The following is a 17829-nucleotide window of genomic DNA, read 5'->3' on the forward strand; positions in this document are numbered from 1 at the left end:
TCTTAAATCACAACTCTTCTAGAGAACATAGGTATTGTATTAATCATCCCTCACATTTGTATTTTACAAATTTCTATGTTTTATGTAATCCTTTGAGGTTCACAAAGCTAACATTAGGAAGGAGTGGTTACTATTGTGTTCACATACAAATGAACAAATTGAGACCTCAAGAGGTTCAAAGTTTTGTCTGAAGTCACCAGCTAAAAGGTGGCAAATCTGAGAGCACAAGAATACTCATCTAGTGATTGTTTCTACTAATGTGAAAATAGTCCCAAGTAATTAGATTGTACAGTTTCATTTGAATTTTTGCAGAACTCACACTTCAACTAAGCACTATAGTTTGAGGCATTTATCACAAGAAGTCTATTCAAATATTTCAGTGCCCTATGAATGTGCTAGATGTTGTGCTGGATTCTAGATGCATTAGTAAGCAAAACAGACCCAGTTTCTGCCTTCATGAGGTCATTTAGTAGGATCAAACATTCATACAAACTGCAAAAAACACTGTGAAGACTCCATACAGATTATTACAATATAAGTAAAATACTAGGGGGACACCTGGGTGGTTCAGTTGGTTAAGTGTGACTACTGATTTCAGCTCGGGTCATGACCTCATGGTTGGTGAGTTTGACCCCCTCGGGCTCTGTGCTGACAGTGCAGAGGCTGCTTGGGATTCTCTCTCTCTCTCTGCCCCTCCCCTACTTGCGCTCTCTCAGGATAATAAACTTTAAAAAAGTATATTACTAGGGGACCTAGTCTGAGGCAAGGTTGTATGTGGAAAGTTAAGGCAAAAATAACCATGGGGCTTTCAAAGAATTCAAATGGCCTAAGAGGCAAGGAGGAAAACACAGGAAAAAGCCCATCTTGATTCTTGTGGGGAAGGCAGGGGACAGACCATGTTAAGACTTTAGATATTTAGAGCAAGAAGCAGCCATAAAGGGTTTTAGACTAACAAGATAAAAAAAAAAAATCACAGGTAATACAAACTGTGAGACAGAGAATAACTTAAGAAGGTAGAAGTTCCAACACCATATACCTCCTTTTAAAGGATTATTTTTTAAATTTTGCTGGCAAACACTATTTCAAAATGGACACAATTTTGGGGTTTGTCCTTCTCAGTTTAAGTTTGGACAAAAATATTTAAAACGGCTGCTCATACAATATTTTAATGGAGTGTTCATATCTGAAGACTTTATGTTTCAAAAACATTTATGTGATCAAAAAAGTAGGCCTGAGCTAAGCTTTAAATATCTGAAGGTAGCTTTGGACTAGAAAAAGGATACCAAACTGATAAGCCTAAAAGGAGTATGTATGTACACATATAACTTTCCTATATATTAATCACTAATATGGTTAGAAAAATTTTAATAAAATACTTCAGATGGAGATATTAAAAGTACAATTTTTAGGTTACCCTTTTCGACTTACAACAAAAAAACCCACTAATTTTTACTTAAGTTTAAGATGGAAATATTTTTAACAAAATGAGACACCACAATGAAGGCTTCATGAATAATTTATTCCATTTGAAGTTTTGTTTTTTGTTTTTTGTTTTTTTTAAAAAGTATAAACCTTTTCATTTCCTCAATCACAATTTGTACAACTCAGTGTTATGGCATTCGGCAGCAATAGTGTTTGTTCCTTATTCTTTTTTTGTCACATTAAAAAAAAAAAAAGCAATTGGACCATATTAAATGTCACTGCTAAACAACAACTTTAAAACGCCCCTTCATAAAGTGACCAAGCTATTTGAGAGAGTTGATGCTGACATGTCCAGTAATGACGTTACAATTTGTAGTTTAAACTCAGTAACTTTAAGGTCCACAAATCCAGTTTACTTTGAAAACTAAAACTATTTTAAAACTTCATGAATACATCAACCTGAGGAGTATCTTAGGTCCCAAATCCAGTTTTTTAATTAATACTCCACAAAAGAGAAAACATATATATGAAAATTTAAACCACAGTTCTGGGCCCATTAAAACACCAAGAAAAACCTAAAGGTTAAGATTTCCAGCTGATTGGGAGTGGGGGAGGAGGGGGTGAGGGACCAAAAAAAATGTATGTCAAAAACATTTTTCTTTAATTTAGACAAACTAAAATCTTAAGAGGAAACCCAGACCAAAACATTACTCATGCAACATTAAATGTATTAATAGACTGGTATGCGATGCCATAGTGGATGAGTAGCAAATTATATGATGCAACAGCATTTAAAAACTTCCTTTTAATGTATTCAATTTGAACATTTTAAATAACGCAACATAGTATTTTGAATATTACAGTATTAACATAGTGCTTGATTAAAGATCTGCAAATCTTTGTAGTAACACATTAAGTTAAAAAATTACCTCAGAAGGTAAATATGAAGACGAAAGGAGAATATTTTAATACAGTAATCTGTGCCATACTGACAATTGAGTACGAATACAGCTGAGGATAATTGACTAAGTAGTAAGAGCTTAATTTTAGTGGTTTAAGAAAAGTTTAGAAAGATTTAAAAATTACAGCTACTTTAAAATTTAAGGATTACATATAAGTACACTTGGTGGCCTTCTGGCCAAACAATAAGGTGTACAGAAATTTATTCATACAGTGTTAATTCACAGTCCTGATAACTGAATGGCTTGCATAAGAAAGTATGGCTAGATGTTTCTCACTGGCTGGAAGCAGACATTATATAACTAATCTTTTTAAATGCCAAAATACTGTACTTCCACCCTGCTTTGTAATGGATAACTGCACAAAAAACAGACATTAGCACTGTAACAAAGAAGTCAATGTGTTGGTGATCAACTGGTATAAAGTATATATTATTTTGCTTACCATTTAAACAAACAAACAAACAAACAAACAAAAAACTACCCATACTTGTCTGTGACAGTATGGTAGTAAGTCAGATCCATCATCCTGCATAAAAGGCTTAACTTTTTGAAATAAGTCTCTTGACCTTTTCTAATGGATATTTAATAATTTTCTATTTAAGTGTGAACTTAAATATGAAGGGAAGAAAAAAATCTTACCAGTAAATCTTATATATTTGGGAACTACTCCCTGTTCCCAGATAAAAAGGAATTGTATACTGGGTTCCTTTCTTTATGGCTCCATATAAAAGAAACTGTCAGGGAATAATTTTTTAAAAATCTATCCTCAAACTGAGGTGTGTTCACTACAAGCTAGTGATATTAAACAACTGAGAATATAGCTTTTATTTTTAAAAGTCACTACTGAGCTAAGTTTATAAAAAAAAAAAGAGGATACTTTTTATAGATATTCCAAATAAGCATCTTTTTTCCCCTCAAATTTCAGACAAGTTTTTTTAAGTATAGAACAAAACATGCCAACATAATCTGTAGTGTGCTAGCATAATTTAAAAATGAATGCAGAGATGTGATCTTTAAATTCTAATTTCAAAAATGCTGACCCTTGGAATTGCATTATAATTTTGAAGAAGTGATTGAAAACCTTTGTCACCAGTTGTGTGTTTTTTATAGAAAAAACAAGACTTGCTAATGTTTTAATATACACAATTTGAAGAAGTTATATTGTTTGTAAGAAAGTGATATTTAAGCTAAGCATATAGTATTTACAAAACAAGTTTCAGTAAAAACAAAACAAAACACACCGAATTACAGTTTTGTAAATACAACTGATTTTGTCCTTGTGGAGAATTACTGAATGTACAAATTCAGAATTTTTCTAGACTGCTTCCAAGAAAGATAGGTAGACTTGGTGACTGTGAATTCAAGTCAGCAACACAGGCAGGAAGCTAACTTGGACTCTCTTGTGAGCAGCACTGTAGAAACCAACTTTTTAAAGGGGTAAAGCCTGCATAAAAGCATTTATCTTGGCATGTGCAAACAAGAAGGGGGAAAGCTGTATTGAAGGAAGGGGTGAATTAAAGTCCCTAAAATTCAAGTCCCTTCTTTAGGGAGGTGAGATCCTCCTTGGCATATGCCCTGCCTTAATCTGAGCTGTGTTATAGAAAAGTACAGACTCTGGTGTTTGGGACTGCCATCTCCAAACCAAGAAAATTAAATAAATAAAAAAGGCAAAAGGAAACAGGTTAAGTTTAGAAAATGGTTCTTTAACTAGTGGAATAGAGTCTGAATACCAGAATTCACTGAGAAATCTATTTACACCACAGTTTGATTGCACACACACATCCATACATATGCATACTCTCACATACATTCCCAATCTTTAATTTAAAAAACAAAAAAAAGTCAAACAATCAGAGTGACTGTTCTTAAAATAATTTGTAAAATGCCTAGAGCTGGGCTAAATTTCAACCTTATAGCAGATCCTGAAGATAATTTTCATAATTAATATTCCCATGCCTAGATGTGCCACTGTCAAAACTGAAAAAAACATTTAAGCATGTAACATTAAACACCAAAATTAGTTTAAGCATTCAGTAGCAAATGTTTTTCTTGTAAAACTAAGTTTCTTTCACTGGAAATGGCCTGAAATATTAGTCATAGCCCTAAACCATAGTACAAAATATAACTGAAGAATTCTCATTTTATTCTAAGTTAAACCACCCAACAATATCACTTGTATATTGCCATCATGTTATTCTGTAAAGGTGTGATATATAAAATGCTGTAAGACCCGGTACCTTTTCAATTTATAAACACAGTGAACTTCATTACTGTACATGTACTCTGCAACTACAGCTTAGCTGTAAATCCTCCACACACAATGGTATGGACATTATTCCCCCTCTATCCCCATTAAACTGTACATCGAGACAATACAAATTTACTGTCCCACCCACCCCCTTACAAAAAAATAATACTCTAAAAGCAACCCTACTGCAACTTTTTAATTAAGACGATTACATATATTTTAGACCAATTGCTTTAAAGCAAGAAGGCAGTATAAACCTTCTAGGAAAATTTTTATAAAAGAGGTTAAGAAATATAAGACAATTTATACATTTAAAAACTTACAATAAATAAGAGATGCAGGCATTTTTGAATACTAGATACTATAATCCAATACAAGAACATCTTGATGTTCTGAAGCCATATGTTGAAATTCATTGTTCCTCATGTTTCCTCTCCATGCTTTTAATATTCATTTAACATGACTGGGTACTATGGCTCATTACTTTTCACAAATACTGTGACTGGAAAAAAAAAAAGGTTAATTTTGCTACGAAAATGTTATAATACGTTTTGTATGATCAGTCATCATCCTAAAGAGTTCAGTATAGTCAATGAAAAATAGCAGGGTTATAGCCCCTCCCCCCAAGTCAAAACAATATTTGTTGAAGTAATAAGAATTAGACCCCATCACAGATGACTTTCACTGAGAAGATAATTATAACTTAATCTTGCAGTGAAATATCTTTTTTCCTTGTTCTCTTCTTGCACAGTTCCATCCAATGAAGATCACAGCATATTCATAATAAAGTTATATAACTGATTCAGCACCACAAAATGAATTGGGAGACAGGAGCGTCTGTCCTGGATTGCAGGGTCACAGGTTAGCCAGGAGAGTGCATTGTACTGTTCCAAAACAAACCTGAAAAGTAAATAAACTGTTTTAAGTCCTGTATATACTTACACTGTAGATTTTGGAAGCAGTTTCCAATGATGGCATCTAAGATTTAAAGCCACTTTAAAAAATGGTGGAAGGTATGGAAGAGAGAGTCCTTGGGGAAATTAAAGATAAACTAATTTTCAAAAAAAAGTATTCTCAAAAGTAGATTACACATGCTAGAAAGAAAAGGACTCATTCTGAATGATGTAATTCATCTAGAGATCCAAGGGTACACAACTATAAATTATTGACAAATAGGAGGAAAATACATAAGGATCAACATTATACTCTTTCAAAGTTGCAATGGAGAACCTTTAATGGTAAAAAGAGCTATACCTGAGGACATCTGAAGTCTGATTTGAGTCAAGTGGGTGGGAGTGTTTACTGTGAAGCAGCTCGTCAGATTGCACTGAAGGCACGTGGAGGTGCAAAGAGGCCTAAAAAAACAGGTAATCAGTCAGCCAAATGAAAAAGTTCTGTTGGTTTTACCTTATTTTCCCAAGTTTTCCCAAGGTCTCGTCCTTGATGAAATACATTTTAGACCTATGTAATGAATGGGCACCACTATAAAGATGCTTGTTCTTCTTGTTTAAGTGCATAACTTATATTCAATCTTAATTTTCCTCAGTTCTATTGTTTTTGAGACCACATAATAATCCCTTCAAAAGTTATTTAATGGTTATTTTAAAAGTTACTTAAAGTTATCTATTTTCTGGGTGCCTGGGTGGCTCAGTTGGCTAAGTGGCCAACTCTTGATTTCAGCTCAGGTCACGGTGTCACGGTTCATGGGATCGAGCCCCAAGTCGGGCTCTGCACTGATGGTGCAGAGCCTGCTTGGGATTCTTCCTCTCCCTCTCTTGCTGCCCCTCCTCTGATCGCTTCTCTCTCTCCCTTTCTCTCTCTCTCAAACATTAAAAAAATGAAATAAAAAGTAAAAAAGAAAATAAAGTTATTATCTATTTTCTGCATGTAACATGCCTAGATGTGTCAAGTAAATGTTTAAGGAAGCACTAAACTGATAAACCTGTCTACAGGTTACACAGAACTTAGACTATGCACATACACCTAGGTCTAGCACTGAAAAAGTCAGCATATGCAAATATACTACATACAAAGCTACAAATTTTAAATAAAGCTACCTATGGTGGAATTGTAAGCACTCTAATACAGTACATAGAATGCCTTCCTTTGCCCATGCAATTTCATAACGGAGGCTTAGTAACAACTGCCACACCCATTTTGGTATGACAATGAAGAGTGGAAGAAAGGAATGTGGTACTCTTCTTCACATTTCAATTAAAGAAAGTGAATCATTTTGTTTATTGAGTCAATATATTAAGTGTGAAAAAACTATGAGAGATGGTGGTATTGACTGCAGAATACTAGCAGACTTCATTCTGTATAAAGTAAAAGGTACTATTTTATATTTAGGTGATCTCTACAACTGCAATAGATGTATAAACTCTTCTAATATATATTCAAGAATATAACCAAAGAAATGTCTTTAACTGCCCATAACTCTTCATTTGTAAGTTATAAACAAGTCTCACATGACAGATCACTACAGATTAAATGAATATAGTCAGTACCAAAATTACCATTTAATTTCTAAGATAAAAAGATTTTTTAAATCATCTAGGGAATAATCTATTATTTTTCTAAGCAAAGAGAAACACATCGGGTGGTTTTATTGCCTATGGTACAGGAAATAAAATGGAATGTATGAAAATAAAAGGTGAACAAAATTATGGTAAATTATGCCTTACCTGGTAATTCAGACCAGAAGTCCTAATCTTGTTACACTGTATCTGAGGGTGAATGCCCACTTTACACTATCCTCTCTGCAAATAAATATTGAGTAGAAAAGAATCTGGATAGTCCCTTGGACTTTTTGTAAAGTGGTGTTTCCTAAAAAAATGTTCTGTGAAACACTAAGGTCATGAATTATTAACTGGTGTTACACAATTGCTTTCTTGTGTATTAAAGTAAATTTGGGAAATAGTAGGTATACAATGTTATTTGCTGCTATTTTTCAGAGACTTTAATGTGCACATATGTATTATAACAACAAAAGGGGGCAGAAAGCATGTGTAACATTTCCCAAAGGACCAAAAAACCCTTTGTTTTATAGAAACACCAAGGACTATTATTTTGCAGAAACACACTTGGGAATATGTTCTTGTAATGAGATCTATATAGACCACTGTACATATATTGGAAAGAGAGGAAAATTCATATGATAAAACTTTATTACCTTGGCTGACCTTCCTAAATATATCACCTCATTAATAGTCAATTCAGATCAACAGCTGTTGTATTCTTTATGTGCTACAGAAGTTCATTGCTTAATCTCAAATGTCACTGACTCAATGGTATGTTGGCCAAGAGTATCAAGATTTAATAGCAACAGGCTTAAAAGATAGCAAGCCTGTTGGTTCAAGTACCCACTAAAAGCATAGTATCCAACTTTTACCCTACAATTAAAAATCAATTGGCAAGAAGTTAGGTTAGTTAGTATGACCTCTGGAATAAAATTGTCAACTTCTGGTGGGCATATATAAGAATAAGTGAATCAGATCTGAATTTCCTATTTTGGAAAAGTAGTAAGCAGCAGCAACAAACTCTGCATAGGGCTTTCAAATCTCATTTTACCATTATATGATGTATCTCAACCTTGTTACAGCACTTGCTAATGAACTTGTTTTGATAAAATAAGTCACTATGGGAGTCTTAGTACTTGAAAATGACTTAATAGTTTTAACACAGCAATTTACACAAAGCTAGAAAAAAATTTTTTAAGGAGGTAGTAAGTGGATCTAAGTATCAAATATTCTTACAAAATTATGAATCCTTTAATCCTCCAAATACTGAGGCATAACAGAAGTACAGTATGATGTAATTCAAAGAATAACCATATAATCATGAAAGTATCCAGACTGTAATCCTAGTCTACTAACCAATTTATGACTTTAGACAAATGAGTTTTTCTGAACTTTAATATGCTCACCTAGAAAATGAAAAGTTATTAGATTAAAAGTAATAGAAGTTTTCACCCAGCTCTAAACTTCCATATGTGCAGCTGAAAATAATAAGAGCAAGGGTCCCAGAAATATGACTTAAGATTAATTAAAAGTTCAAACTTAATATCAATTTAAAACGTGGAGCTGTTTCATAATTAGATAACTTCTTTGTGCTCTTGTCATATATTGCAATGCATTTGACCTTAGACACTTCTGTGTTTCTTAAGACTTAAGCCGTCGATTAGTATTATTTAGGAACTGGCATTAAAATGGAAATACCTTAAGAAAAAGGGGACACTGATATTGTGCTTGAGGACATGCTGACCAGAACCAGTCAGGTAAGGGACCCGCTTTGGCAGTTGACACAAAGTAACCAAGGGCCAATGGTTGCTGAAGAATATTAGTTACTTCATCATGAGATTCTGTTGAAAGTAGCCGATCAGTACCCTGACCCTTTAAGAGAGAAAAATTAAAAGTGTGTTAGTTCATTTGATATATACATGGGCACTAGATATACACAATGGCAATCAGTCTCATTATCTTACGATGTCAATTTAGAAAAATACTGAAAGATACTGAAAAAAATCAATTGCTATGTACTTAGTAAGAAGATCGTAATTAGTAACAGTACTAAAAGAATGAGCTTTATTTCAAGAGTTTTAAAAGGAAATTAATATGCCAACTGCTTATGCTTGTATCCTTTAGATTAGTCCATGTATTTCTAGATATTTACATTAAGGAAATAGATAAAAAGAAGAAAAAGTGATATGCAGACAAAGGTTCACTGCAACATTACCTATAACAGACCAAAAAAAAGGCGGGAGGGGGATGCATGGGTGGCTCAATCAGTTAAGTATCTGACTCGTGATTTCAGCTCAGGTTATGATCTCATGGTTCACAGGATGGAGCCCCATGTTGGGCTCTGTGCTAACAGTGCAGAGCCTGCTTGAGATTCTCTCTCCCTCTCTCTCTGTCCCTCCCCTGCTCTCTCGCATGCACACATTTGCTCTCAAAATAAACTTAAAAATTTTTCATTAAAAAAAAGAAAAAAAAAACTTAAATGTCCAACATTTTAGGAATGACATAACAAATTATGGGAAAACAAGGTTAAAAAACTTATTATACTTATTTCTACATATTGGAAGCTGTAACATAAATACATGTGAAAGGGAATTTGCTACAAGTACATATGGTTTTCTTAAAGTGATGAGATTACTGGTGCTTTTCCACACACACACACACACACACACACACACACACACACACACACACACACACACTTTAATACTCTCACTGTTTTTTTAGTATTTTTTTTTTTTTTTAATTAATCTCTGCACCCTCCTTGGGGCTGAAACTTACCACCCCAAGATCAAAAGTTGCGTGCTCTACCAACTGAGCCAGTCAGGTGCCCCAATGATCTTACTTCTTTTTCCAGTTAAAAACAAAAGGAAAGGATACAAGATAAGATGGGGCAAAGATCCTTCCTTATTTTAAAGTCAGGCTCTAAAGAATAAACAAATAGGCAGGTTCTAAACATATGCATACTATTATAATCAAATAAAAACTATATTTAATTTCACTCAAATAAAGATTTTACTCAAATGAAGCCCAATCAGTTTTGAGTTCAAATAGAAGAACAAGACAGCTGCTTCTCAACACTAAACACTAAAAATTAGGATGGAGGGAAGAAGATAGTGTTTTTCCTATTCTTATGAGAAAATTAATATTTCTATTATGTTCCTACTCACAGCCCTGATACAAATGGCAGATTAGAGCATATACTATAATCCTCAAATAATCTGGTCTAGCCATACCTGATTAGAAGCTATGGTGAGTGGACGAAGGACTAAAGCCAAGAAAACATGAAGTCAGGGACAGCAGAGCCTTAGAGACTCTTTATAATATATAATTCAACATTATCAACAATAGCCAAGCTATGGCAAGAGCCCAAATATCCATCGACTGATGAATGAATAAAGAAGATATGGTACATATACACAATGGAATATTAGTCATCAAAAAGAATGAAATCTTGCCATTTCCAACGATGTGGATGGAGCTAGACTGTATCATGCTAAGCAAAATAAGTCAGTCAGAGAAAGAGAAATACCATAGGATTTCACTCATATGTGGAATTTAAGAAACAAAACAGATGACGGGGCGCCTGGGTGGCTCAGTGGGTTAAACATCCAACTTCAGCTCAGGTCATGATCTCACAGTTCATGGGTTCAAGCCCTGTGTCGGGCTCCGTGCTGACAGCTCAGAGCCTGGAGCCTGCTTCGGATTCTGTATTTCCCTCTCTTCGGCCCCTTCCCTGCTTGCACTCTGTCTCTCTCTCTCTCAAAAATAAACATTAAAAAAAAAAAAAGATGAAAATATGGGAGGGGGGAAAAGAGAGAAAGGGAAACAAACCATAATAGACACTTTTTTTTTTAATAGACTCTTAACAATAGAGAACAAACTGACGGCTGATGGAGGGAGGTGGATGGGGGGACGGGCTGGATGGGTGATGGGTACACTTGATATGAGGAGCACTATGTGTTGTATGTAAGTGATGAACCACTGAATTCTACTCCTGAAACCAATACTGCACTGTATGTTAACTAGAATTTAAATAAGAATTTGAAGAAAAAATATACGATTCAGGTATTAACATCTGTAAGACAAAAGTGCATGCAGGTACTATAATTCTCACTTCTTGTTAATTTCCAAGGAAAAAATAGTGTTCTATTTATCAATCCGTTACTAAGTTAATGAATGACATTTAGATTAAGCTTTTATAACAGGGTTACCTTGCCAGCATCACCTCCATGGGGGTAATGAGATCCTGGAGAATGTACGGGAGACCCCGTTGGAGATGCAGGAAGAATATTAATGATATCAGGGTCAAGATCATCTCCTGTGTCTAACAAATCAAAGATACCCATTCCATCTGCTCCATCTATATAGGAGAAAGAAAAATAAATAAATATTCCATTTTTCACATCCTGTGGTCACTTGCAGAAGAGGGTTAAAATAAATTAATGAATTTTAATCAAAATGGGTTAATTAACATCTATTTAATGCCTACTATGTGATAGGTATTGTTCTAGAAGCCATATAAACAACTATACATTATACACAAGCATGTGGTAGTCTTAATAATGCCCTCCCCCAAAGATGTCCACATCCTAATCCCAGGAATGTGTGAATATGTTACCATAAAGAACTTTGCAGATGTGATCAAGCTAAGGATCTTGAGATGGGGAGATTATTCTGGATTATCCAGGTGGGTCCAATGTAATCACAAGGGTCCTAATAAGAGGGAGGCAGTAGGGTTAGAGTCAGTGAAGGACGTATGATGATGCTATGCTGCTGCTGCTGCTGAAGATGGAAGACAAGAGGTGCAGGTGGTCTCTAGATGTCGGCAAAAAAACAGATTCTCTCAGTGCCTCCAGACAGAATCAACCTTGCAGACACCCTGACTTTAGCCCACTTAAGACTGATTTCAGACTTTTGACCTCCAGAACTATAAGAAAATAAATGTGTGTTGTTTAAAGATACTAAGCATGTGTTAATTTGTTACAACAGCAACAGTGAAATAATACAAAACAGCATGCTTGGAATGAAAATATATTTAAAATGGGACTATGCACAATTAATACTCTAGTTCTTTATTAAATAAAATATTCAAGTTATTGTAAAACATATTAAAAGAAGAGAATATTAAATACTCCCTACTTGTGACTTTAGAGATGTGCCGTGTTCTAAGGTAATTCAGTGCAACAATGGAATATCATTTATTTTCTCTTCTACTAAAATGTAATCTATTAAGTTCATCTACAAAAGCTATATCCCTACTATGGCAGTTTAAATAAATTACTATATTATTTTGGCAAATCAATTTATAAAGGAATATAAAATGTGCCACAAAGTCTATTGTCTATGTACAGGTAAACAGCACAGGCAAAAACCTATACAAACATTTTATGATCAATGTTGCCTTTTAAAATAAGTAAATATTTTTGAGACAATTCATAGCACTAGTTCCAGTATCAATAAAGTAGAAGAATGGTTGTATTAGTTTCTTATTGCTACTTTAACCAATTACCACAAACTTTTTTTAATGTTTTATTTATTTTTGAGAGAGTGCAAGTGGGGGAGGGGCAGAGAGAGGGGGGACAGAGGATTTGAAGTGGGCTCTGCGCTGATAGCTGCAACCCAATGTGAGGCTTGAACTCATGAACCTCATGATCATGACTGAGCTGAAGTCAGATGCCCAACTGACTGAGCTACCCAGGTGCCCCACCACACACTTAATGACTTAAAAAAACATATCTTAATTCTCTACAGTTCTGGGGGCCAGAAATTCAAAATCAGTTTTACTGGGCTGAAATCAAAGTACTGGTTATTAGGCCAAAATCAAGGTACCAGGAGGTCTATTCTCTTTCTGGAGGCTCTAGGGGAAAGCTTTTCTTGTCTTTTCCAGCATCTAGAACTATATTCCTTGCATTCCTTGACTCATAGCCCCTTCTTTCATCTTCAAGGTCAGCAGCATAGCATCATTTCTGACTTTGCTTCCCTCTGTTTCCATCACATGGCCTTCTTCTTTTTTGTGCGTAAGCAAACGTCCCTCTGCCTCCTTCTTGTAAAGATACATGTGATTGCATTTAGGGCCCACCTGCATTACCCAGGATAACCTCTTCATCTCAAGATCTTTAACTTAATCACACATGTAAAGTCTTTTATGGTCATATAAAGTAACATTCACAGGTTTCATAAACATTTATAGGATGCAGATAGGTTTGGGGAGGAACTCTTCAGATGAATTAGCCACAATCATCAAGACTTACTTTATATTTGCAAACCTTTAAAGAACAAGTCACCTACCATTGTTGGGATTAAAAGCTAAGTCCAAATTTTCAGTGGTATAAGTAGCTGAAGCTACTTGCACAGAAGCAGAAGTAGGGAACACAAGTATATGAGTACATGATGTGTCCTGTGGGGTATTTAGCTGAGATGTCTGCATGTTTAGAGTAGTACTTCTTCCAAATACAGAACCAGTTGACACAGAATCTGAAAAGAGAATTTTTTTTCTTTCAATAATAGAAGAATCAATTTTATATGATACTTAGAAGTGCAAGTGCATGAAGAATTAAATCGGATATAAACTAAGGATAGCTAACCTGGCATAATAACAAAAGAGCCTTGGGGTTCCATTGCTACCAAGCAAGCACTGAGAATGCTGGGAGAGTCTGCAGCAGATATACCACACATTCTACACATGTCCTTGAGCCTTTTACTTAGAGACTGCAAGTTTCGACGACTCAGCAAACTGCTCCAATCTGTGGGTATCAACAGTAAAAATATAACATCCAAAGTAACAGCATTGTTAACACCCTGTAGAACCAAAGTTAAAACATAATGGTTTTTAAGTTACTGCATTCCTCAAATAGGAATCATCATCAAACCAAAAATCTTGCTGACGTTACTCAACATCATACATTTTAATATAGGTCAACATCAATTGATCTGTTAAATAGGGGATGAGCTGCAATAATGGGCAAAAAGAGGAAAAAATGGAAGACAAAAAAAAGGACAGTAGTAATAACACTGCCATTAAGTCAAAACAAAGTAAAATGTCCTTTCAAAATTGGAATTAGGCCATTTGTGAACTAGATTATTTGTGATTCCTCTTTGAAAACAAAACAACTAGTTTTATAACCTCTGCATTTTATTCAGTACATTTACATAGATGTAGTCTGAACAGTGTATGAATTAACAATCAAAAGCACAATTTTACCTTTCAATTCTCCATGACCAATCCTTCCTAAGCGGCCAATTACAACTCTCCATGGTAATGAGCTCATCTGTACAAGTCCTAAGCACCACTCCCAAAGTTTCTGTAAACCAAACCTTCTAGCAGATCCTTTTTTCCGACGAGCCCTATTGTATAGAATACAAGACACAATTAAATATTTCTAAAATTCATATGACATTTTAAAAGAGCTCAAATTTGTGAAAAACTGGTCCCTTAATTTTAATGCTTGACACTTTCTACATAGTCCTAAGCAAGAATATACATAAAATCATAGGTTATGCTAGTTTGTGTTTTTATAATACACATTAAAATATTTTAATTTTTTTTTAAATGTTTATTTCCGAGACAGAGACAGAGCATGAGTGGGAGAGGGGCAGAGAGAGAGGGAGACACAGAATCTGAAGCAGGCTCCAGGCCCTGAGCTGTCAGCACAGAGTCTGATGCGGGGCTTGAACTCACAAACCGTGAGATCATGACCTGAGCCGAAGTTGGTCACTCAACCGACTGAGCCACCCAGACGCCCCAACACATTAAAATATTTAACTTTTAAAATGAAAAATAGTTCATGAGCCATCAAAATTCACCAGAAACACTGCTCTACACCAGAGATTGTCAAACTTTTTCTCTAAAGGGCCAATATACTAAGCTTTGCAGGCCAGGCCATCAAGATTCTGTTGCAACAATAACTGCTGCTGCAGCATGAACGCAGTCCTTCAGAATACCTAACCACACAGGTGTGACCAGATTTGGCCCAAAGGCTGTGGTTTGCTAACCCTTGCTTCATACTTTAAGTTGAAGAATATCAAACAAAACACTATGTTTCTCAGACCAAACAACACTGTTGGGTTTTCTGCATATAAGTCCTTTATTAGGCAAGTACATAACATAAGCACTCTCTGGCTGAGCAATGATTGACTAAGTACTTAACACATAACAAGCATTATGCGCAATTTACATGTTATACCTCATTTCAGCCTAACAACCCTATGAGGCAGATAAAATTATTCTCCCAATTTTACAGAGAAGCTGAAGCTTAGCTGGCTAAAGTAGTTTTCTCAAGATCACATAGCCAGTAAGTGGCAGTGTCGGGATTTGAACCCAGATCTCTAAAACTCTAGAGTTGGACCTTTCTACTTCATTGACAGAATGCAGCCTGCTTGGGAATCTCTCTCCCTCTCTCTGCCCCTCCCCGATTTGTGCCCCCTCTCTCACTCCCTTTCTCAAAAATAAGTGAATAAACTTTAAATAAATAATAAAAACTGTGCCAAGGAAATAAGGTATGAAGTACTTCTCTAAGGTTTATTAAAAATAGCCAATAAAACATTATAATAATATAAAATTAATGTTTCTATATTTCATTTCTTCAGCATCACTATAATCTAATAGTCATCAAATATTTCTATATATAACCAATTTCTGAACTTAAAGAAACTGAACCTTTATATAATAAAAAAAATAATAAAGGATAGAACCAAACCTCAAAATTTTTTGAAAATTACTTCATGGACTTGCCTTTCAGGTTCTCTTAGTCCATGTTCACTAGCCTTGAAATATATTACTAGAAATGTCTATTAAGTTATAACTTAATATGAGGCTTACCTGTTGTGATCTATTACTTACAACCTTCAGAAATAACTAGCCATGATACCTAATTACTACCAAGAAGAATTCTAAAAAATAAGGCCACCATTTTCAGAAGACACTCCAATATTTAATTTAAAAGGCAAAATTTTCAGTCAACAATTTTAGTAAATGAAGTTAATGCAGTTAATTAGGGAGTATATTTTAGATGGCACATGAGAGAAATAAATGTCCTAGGATGCTTTACTAGATTTTTTTTTTTAAATTGCAGAGGCTCTCTCATTCCATGCTTCAAAGTTTTTTAGGCTAAAATCATTGTGTCAAGCCTTATTACATAGAATTTAGGTACTTTACTCTCTTCTATGTAACAAAAATCAAAATTATTTTTTTTCCATTTTTTTTAATGTTTGTTTATTTTTTCAGACAGAGACAGAACATGAGCGGGGGAGGGGCAGAGAGAGAGGGAGACACAGAATCCGAAGCACGCTCCTGGCTCTGAGCTGTTAGCACAGAGCCCGATGCGGGGCTCGATCTCAAACCACGAACCATGAGATCATGACCTGAGCCGAAGTCTGACACCCCTCAAAATTATTTCTAATACTCCTAAATTATACAATATATTACCTACCAAAAAAAAAAAAAAAAAAGTGAATATCACCCACAATTCCAAAACTTAATGATATAACCTTCCAATTTTCTATTTTTCTATTCATTAATAATGAAACATAGTGTGTGTGTGAGAATATTTTTAAATGGATGATCTAATGATACACTTAAGGAAACAGAAGTACCTATTCGGGACATCGATGTTAATGATACAAGTTTCTAAAAGTTCTCCATATAGATCTGTGCAAGATGCAAGAATCCATCTTTGATCATGTGATAAACAGTAGCCCACGAAAAGAACATTGTATTTCTGTCCAGCTTCTCCAAATGTTTCTCCTAGCTCTGTCTGTTTATCCTTCACTGGAGCCAGAATAAAAGGTGGTGTATAAAGTCGAATACACTCTGGTCTCTGTAAAATAAAAAATTAAGGTACTATTGGTACTATGCAATCCTAAAAATCTTTTACTGAAAATGTGATATCTCTATTCAATTATAAGATAATTGGAAAATGAGAAATAGAGGATTGTACTTAGTTTTGTATAAAATCATAAAATGTATAATCATTCAATAATTTTGGTCACAGAAAACATACTTACATCAGGACTTTTAAGAGCAGTTTCCATGGCTAAACCTGGACCAAAGCCAGTCAATGTTTTCACGTTGGTTGATGTTGGAAGTGGTCTCCGACACTGGGTAAAGGCCGAAAAAGCCAGGGATTTTAAATGCTGGGTATATATTTGTCTATCTTCGTGCTTCACAGGTTGCAACAGGTACTGACAAGGAACAATCTAAGAATTATAAGCAAATATTACAAAGTTAAACTTGTAAAAATAAAAATAAAAAGAACTGTGGGTCTAAATCTCTAAAAACTTTTACCAGAAAATTTAAATAAAACCTAATTAAAACTATAACCTAAAGAATTATATTTTATTACATAGGTTTTTAATAATTTTACTAACAGGTTATATAAAAACTTTAAAATTTCTACACAGTAGTTATATTAATACTGCCATTGATTAGTTCTGTTATAGTCTATAAAGAAATAATTCAAAATATCTGTAAAAAAGTTAATATCATTATTTACTACTTTTACTTGAAATCTGTCTTATTTAGAATTCTAGTTTATATAGGCCCATACTCTAGGGGTGTCTGGGTGGCTCAGTCGGTTAGGTGTCCGACTTTGGCTCAGGTCATGATCTCGTGGTTCATGAGTTTGAGCCCCACGTTGGGCTCTGTGCTGACAGCTCTGAGCCTGGAGCCTGCTTCAGATTC

The 17829-nt window shown here is 34.7% G+C and overlaps 1 protein-coding gene across 1 annotated transcript in view; it reads right to left on the reverse strand.

Moving 5' to 3' along the window:
• Window positions 1-1498: 1498 nt before the first annotated feature.
• The window catches only part of MED13 (mediator complex subunit 13), a 109873-nt gene continuing 93542 nt past the window's right edge, over window positions 1499-17829 (reverse strand). The window contains exons 22-30 of the mRNA XM_047080928.1: window positions 17154-17345; window positions 16743-16966; window positions 14353-14495; window positions 13736-13894; window positions 13440-13625; window positions 11363-11511; window positions 8850-9023; window positions 5887-5987; window positions 1499-5532 (exon numbers count right to left, since the gene is read on the reverse strand). Of these exons, the coding sequence (XP_046936884.1) occupies window positions 5400-5532; window positions 5887-5987; window positions 8850-9023; window positions 11363-11511; window positions 13440-13625; window positions 13736-13894; window positions 14353-14495; window positions 16743-16966; window positions 17154-17345 (1461 nt within the window). The 3' untranslated portion in view covers window positions 1499-5399. The remainder of the gene's footprint in view (window positions 5533-5886; window positions 5988-8849; window positions 9024-11362; window positions 11512-13439; window positions 13626-13735; window positions 13895-14352; window positions 14496-16742; window positions 16967-17153; window positions 17346-17829) is intronic.

This window comes from Lynx rufus, unplaced genomic scaffold, assembly GCF_022079265.1.
Source record: "Lynx rufus isolate CCGP_SWC_20201006 ecotype Redwood Valley unplaced genomic scaffold, mLynRuf1.p SCAF_18, whole genome shotgun sequence".
Lineage (NCBI taxonomy): Eukaryota > Metazoa > Chordata > Mammalia > Carnivora > Felidae > Lynx > Lynx rufus.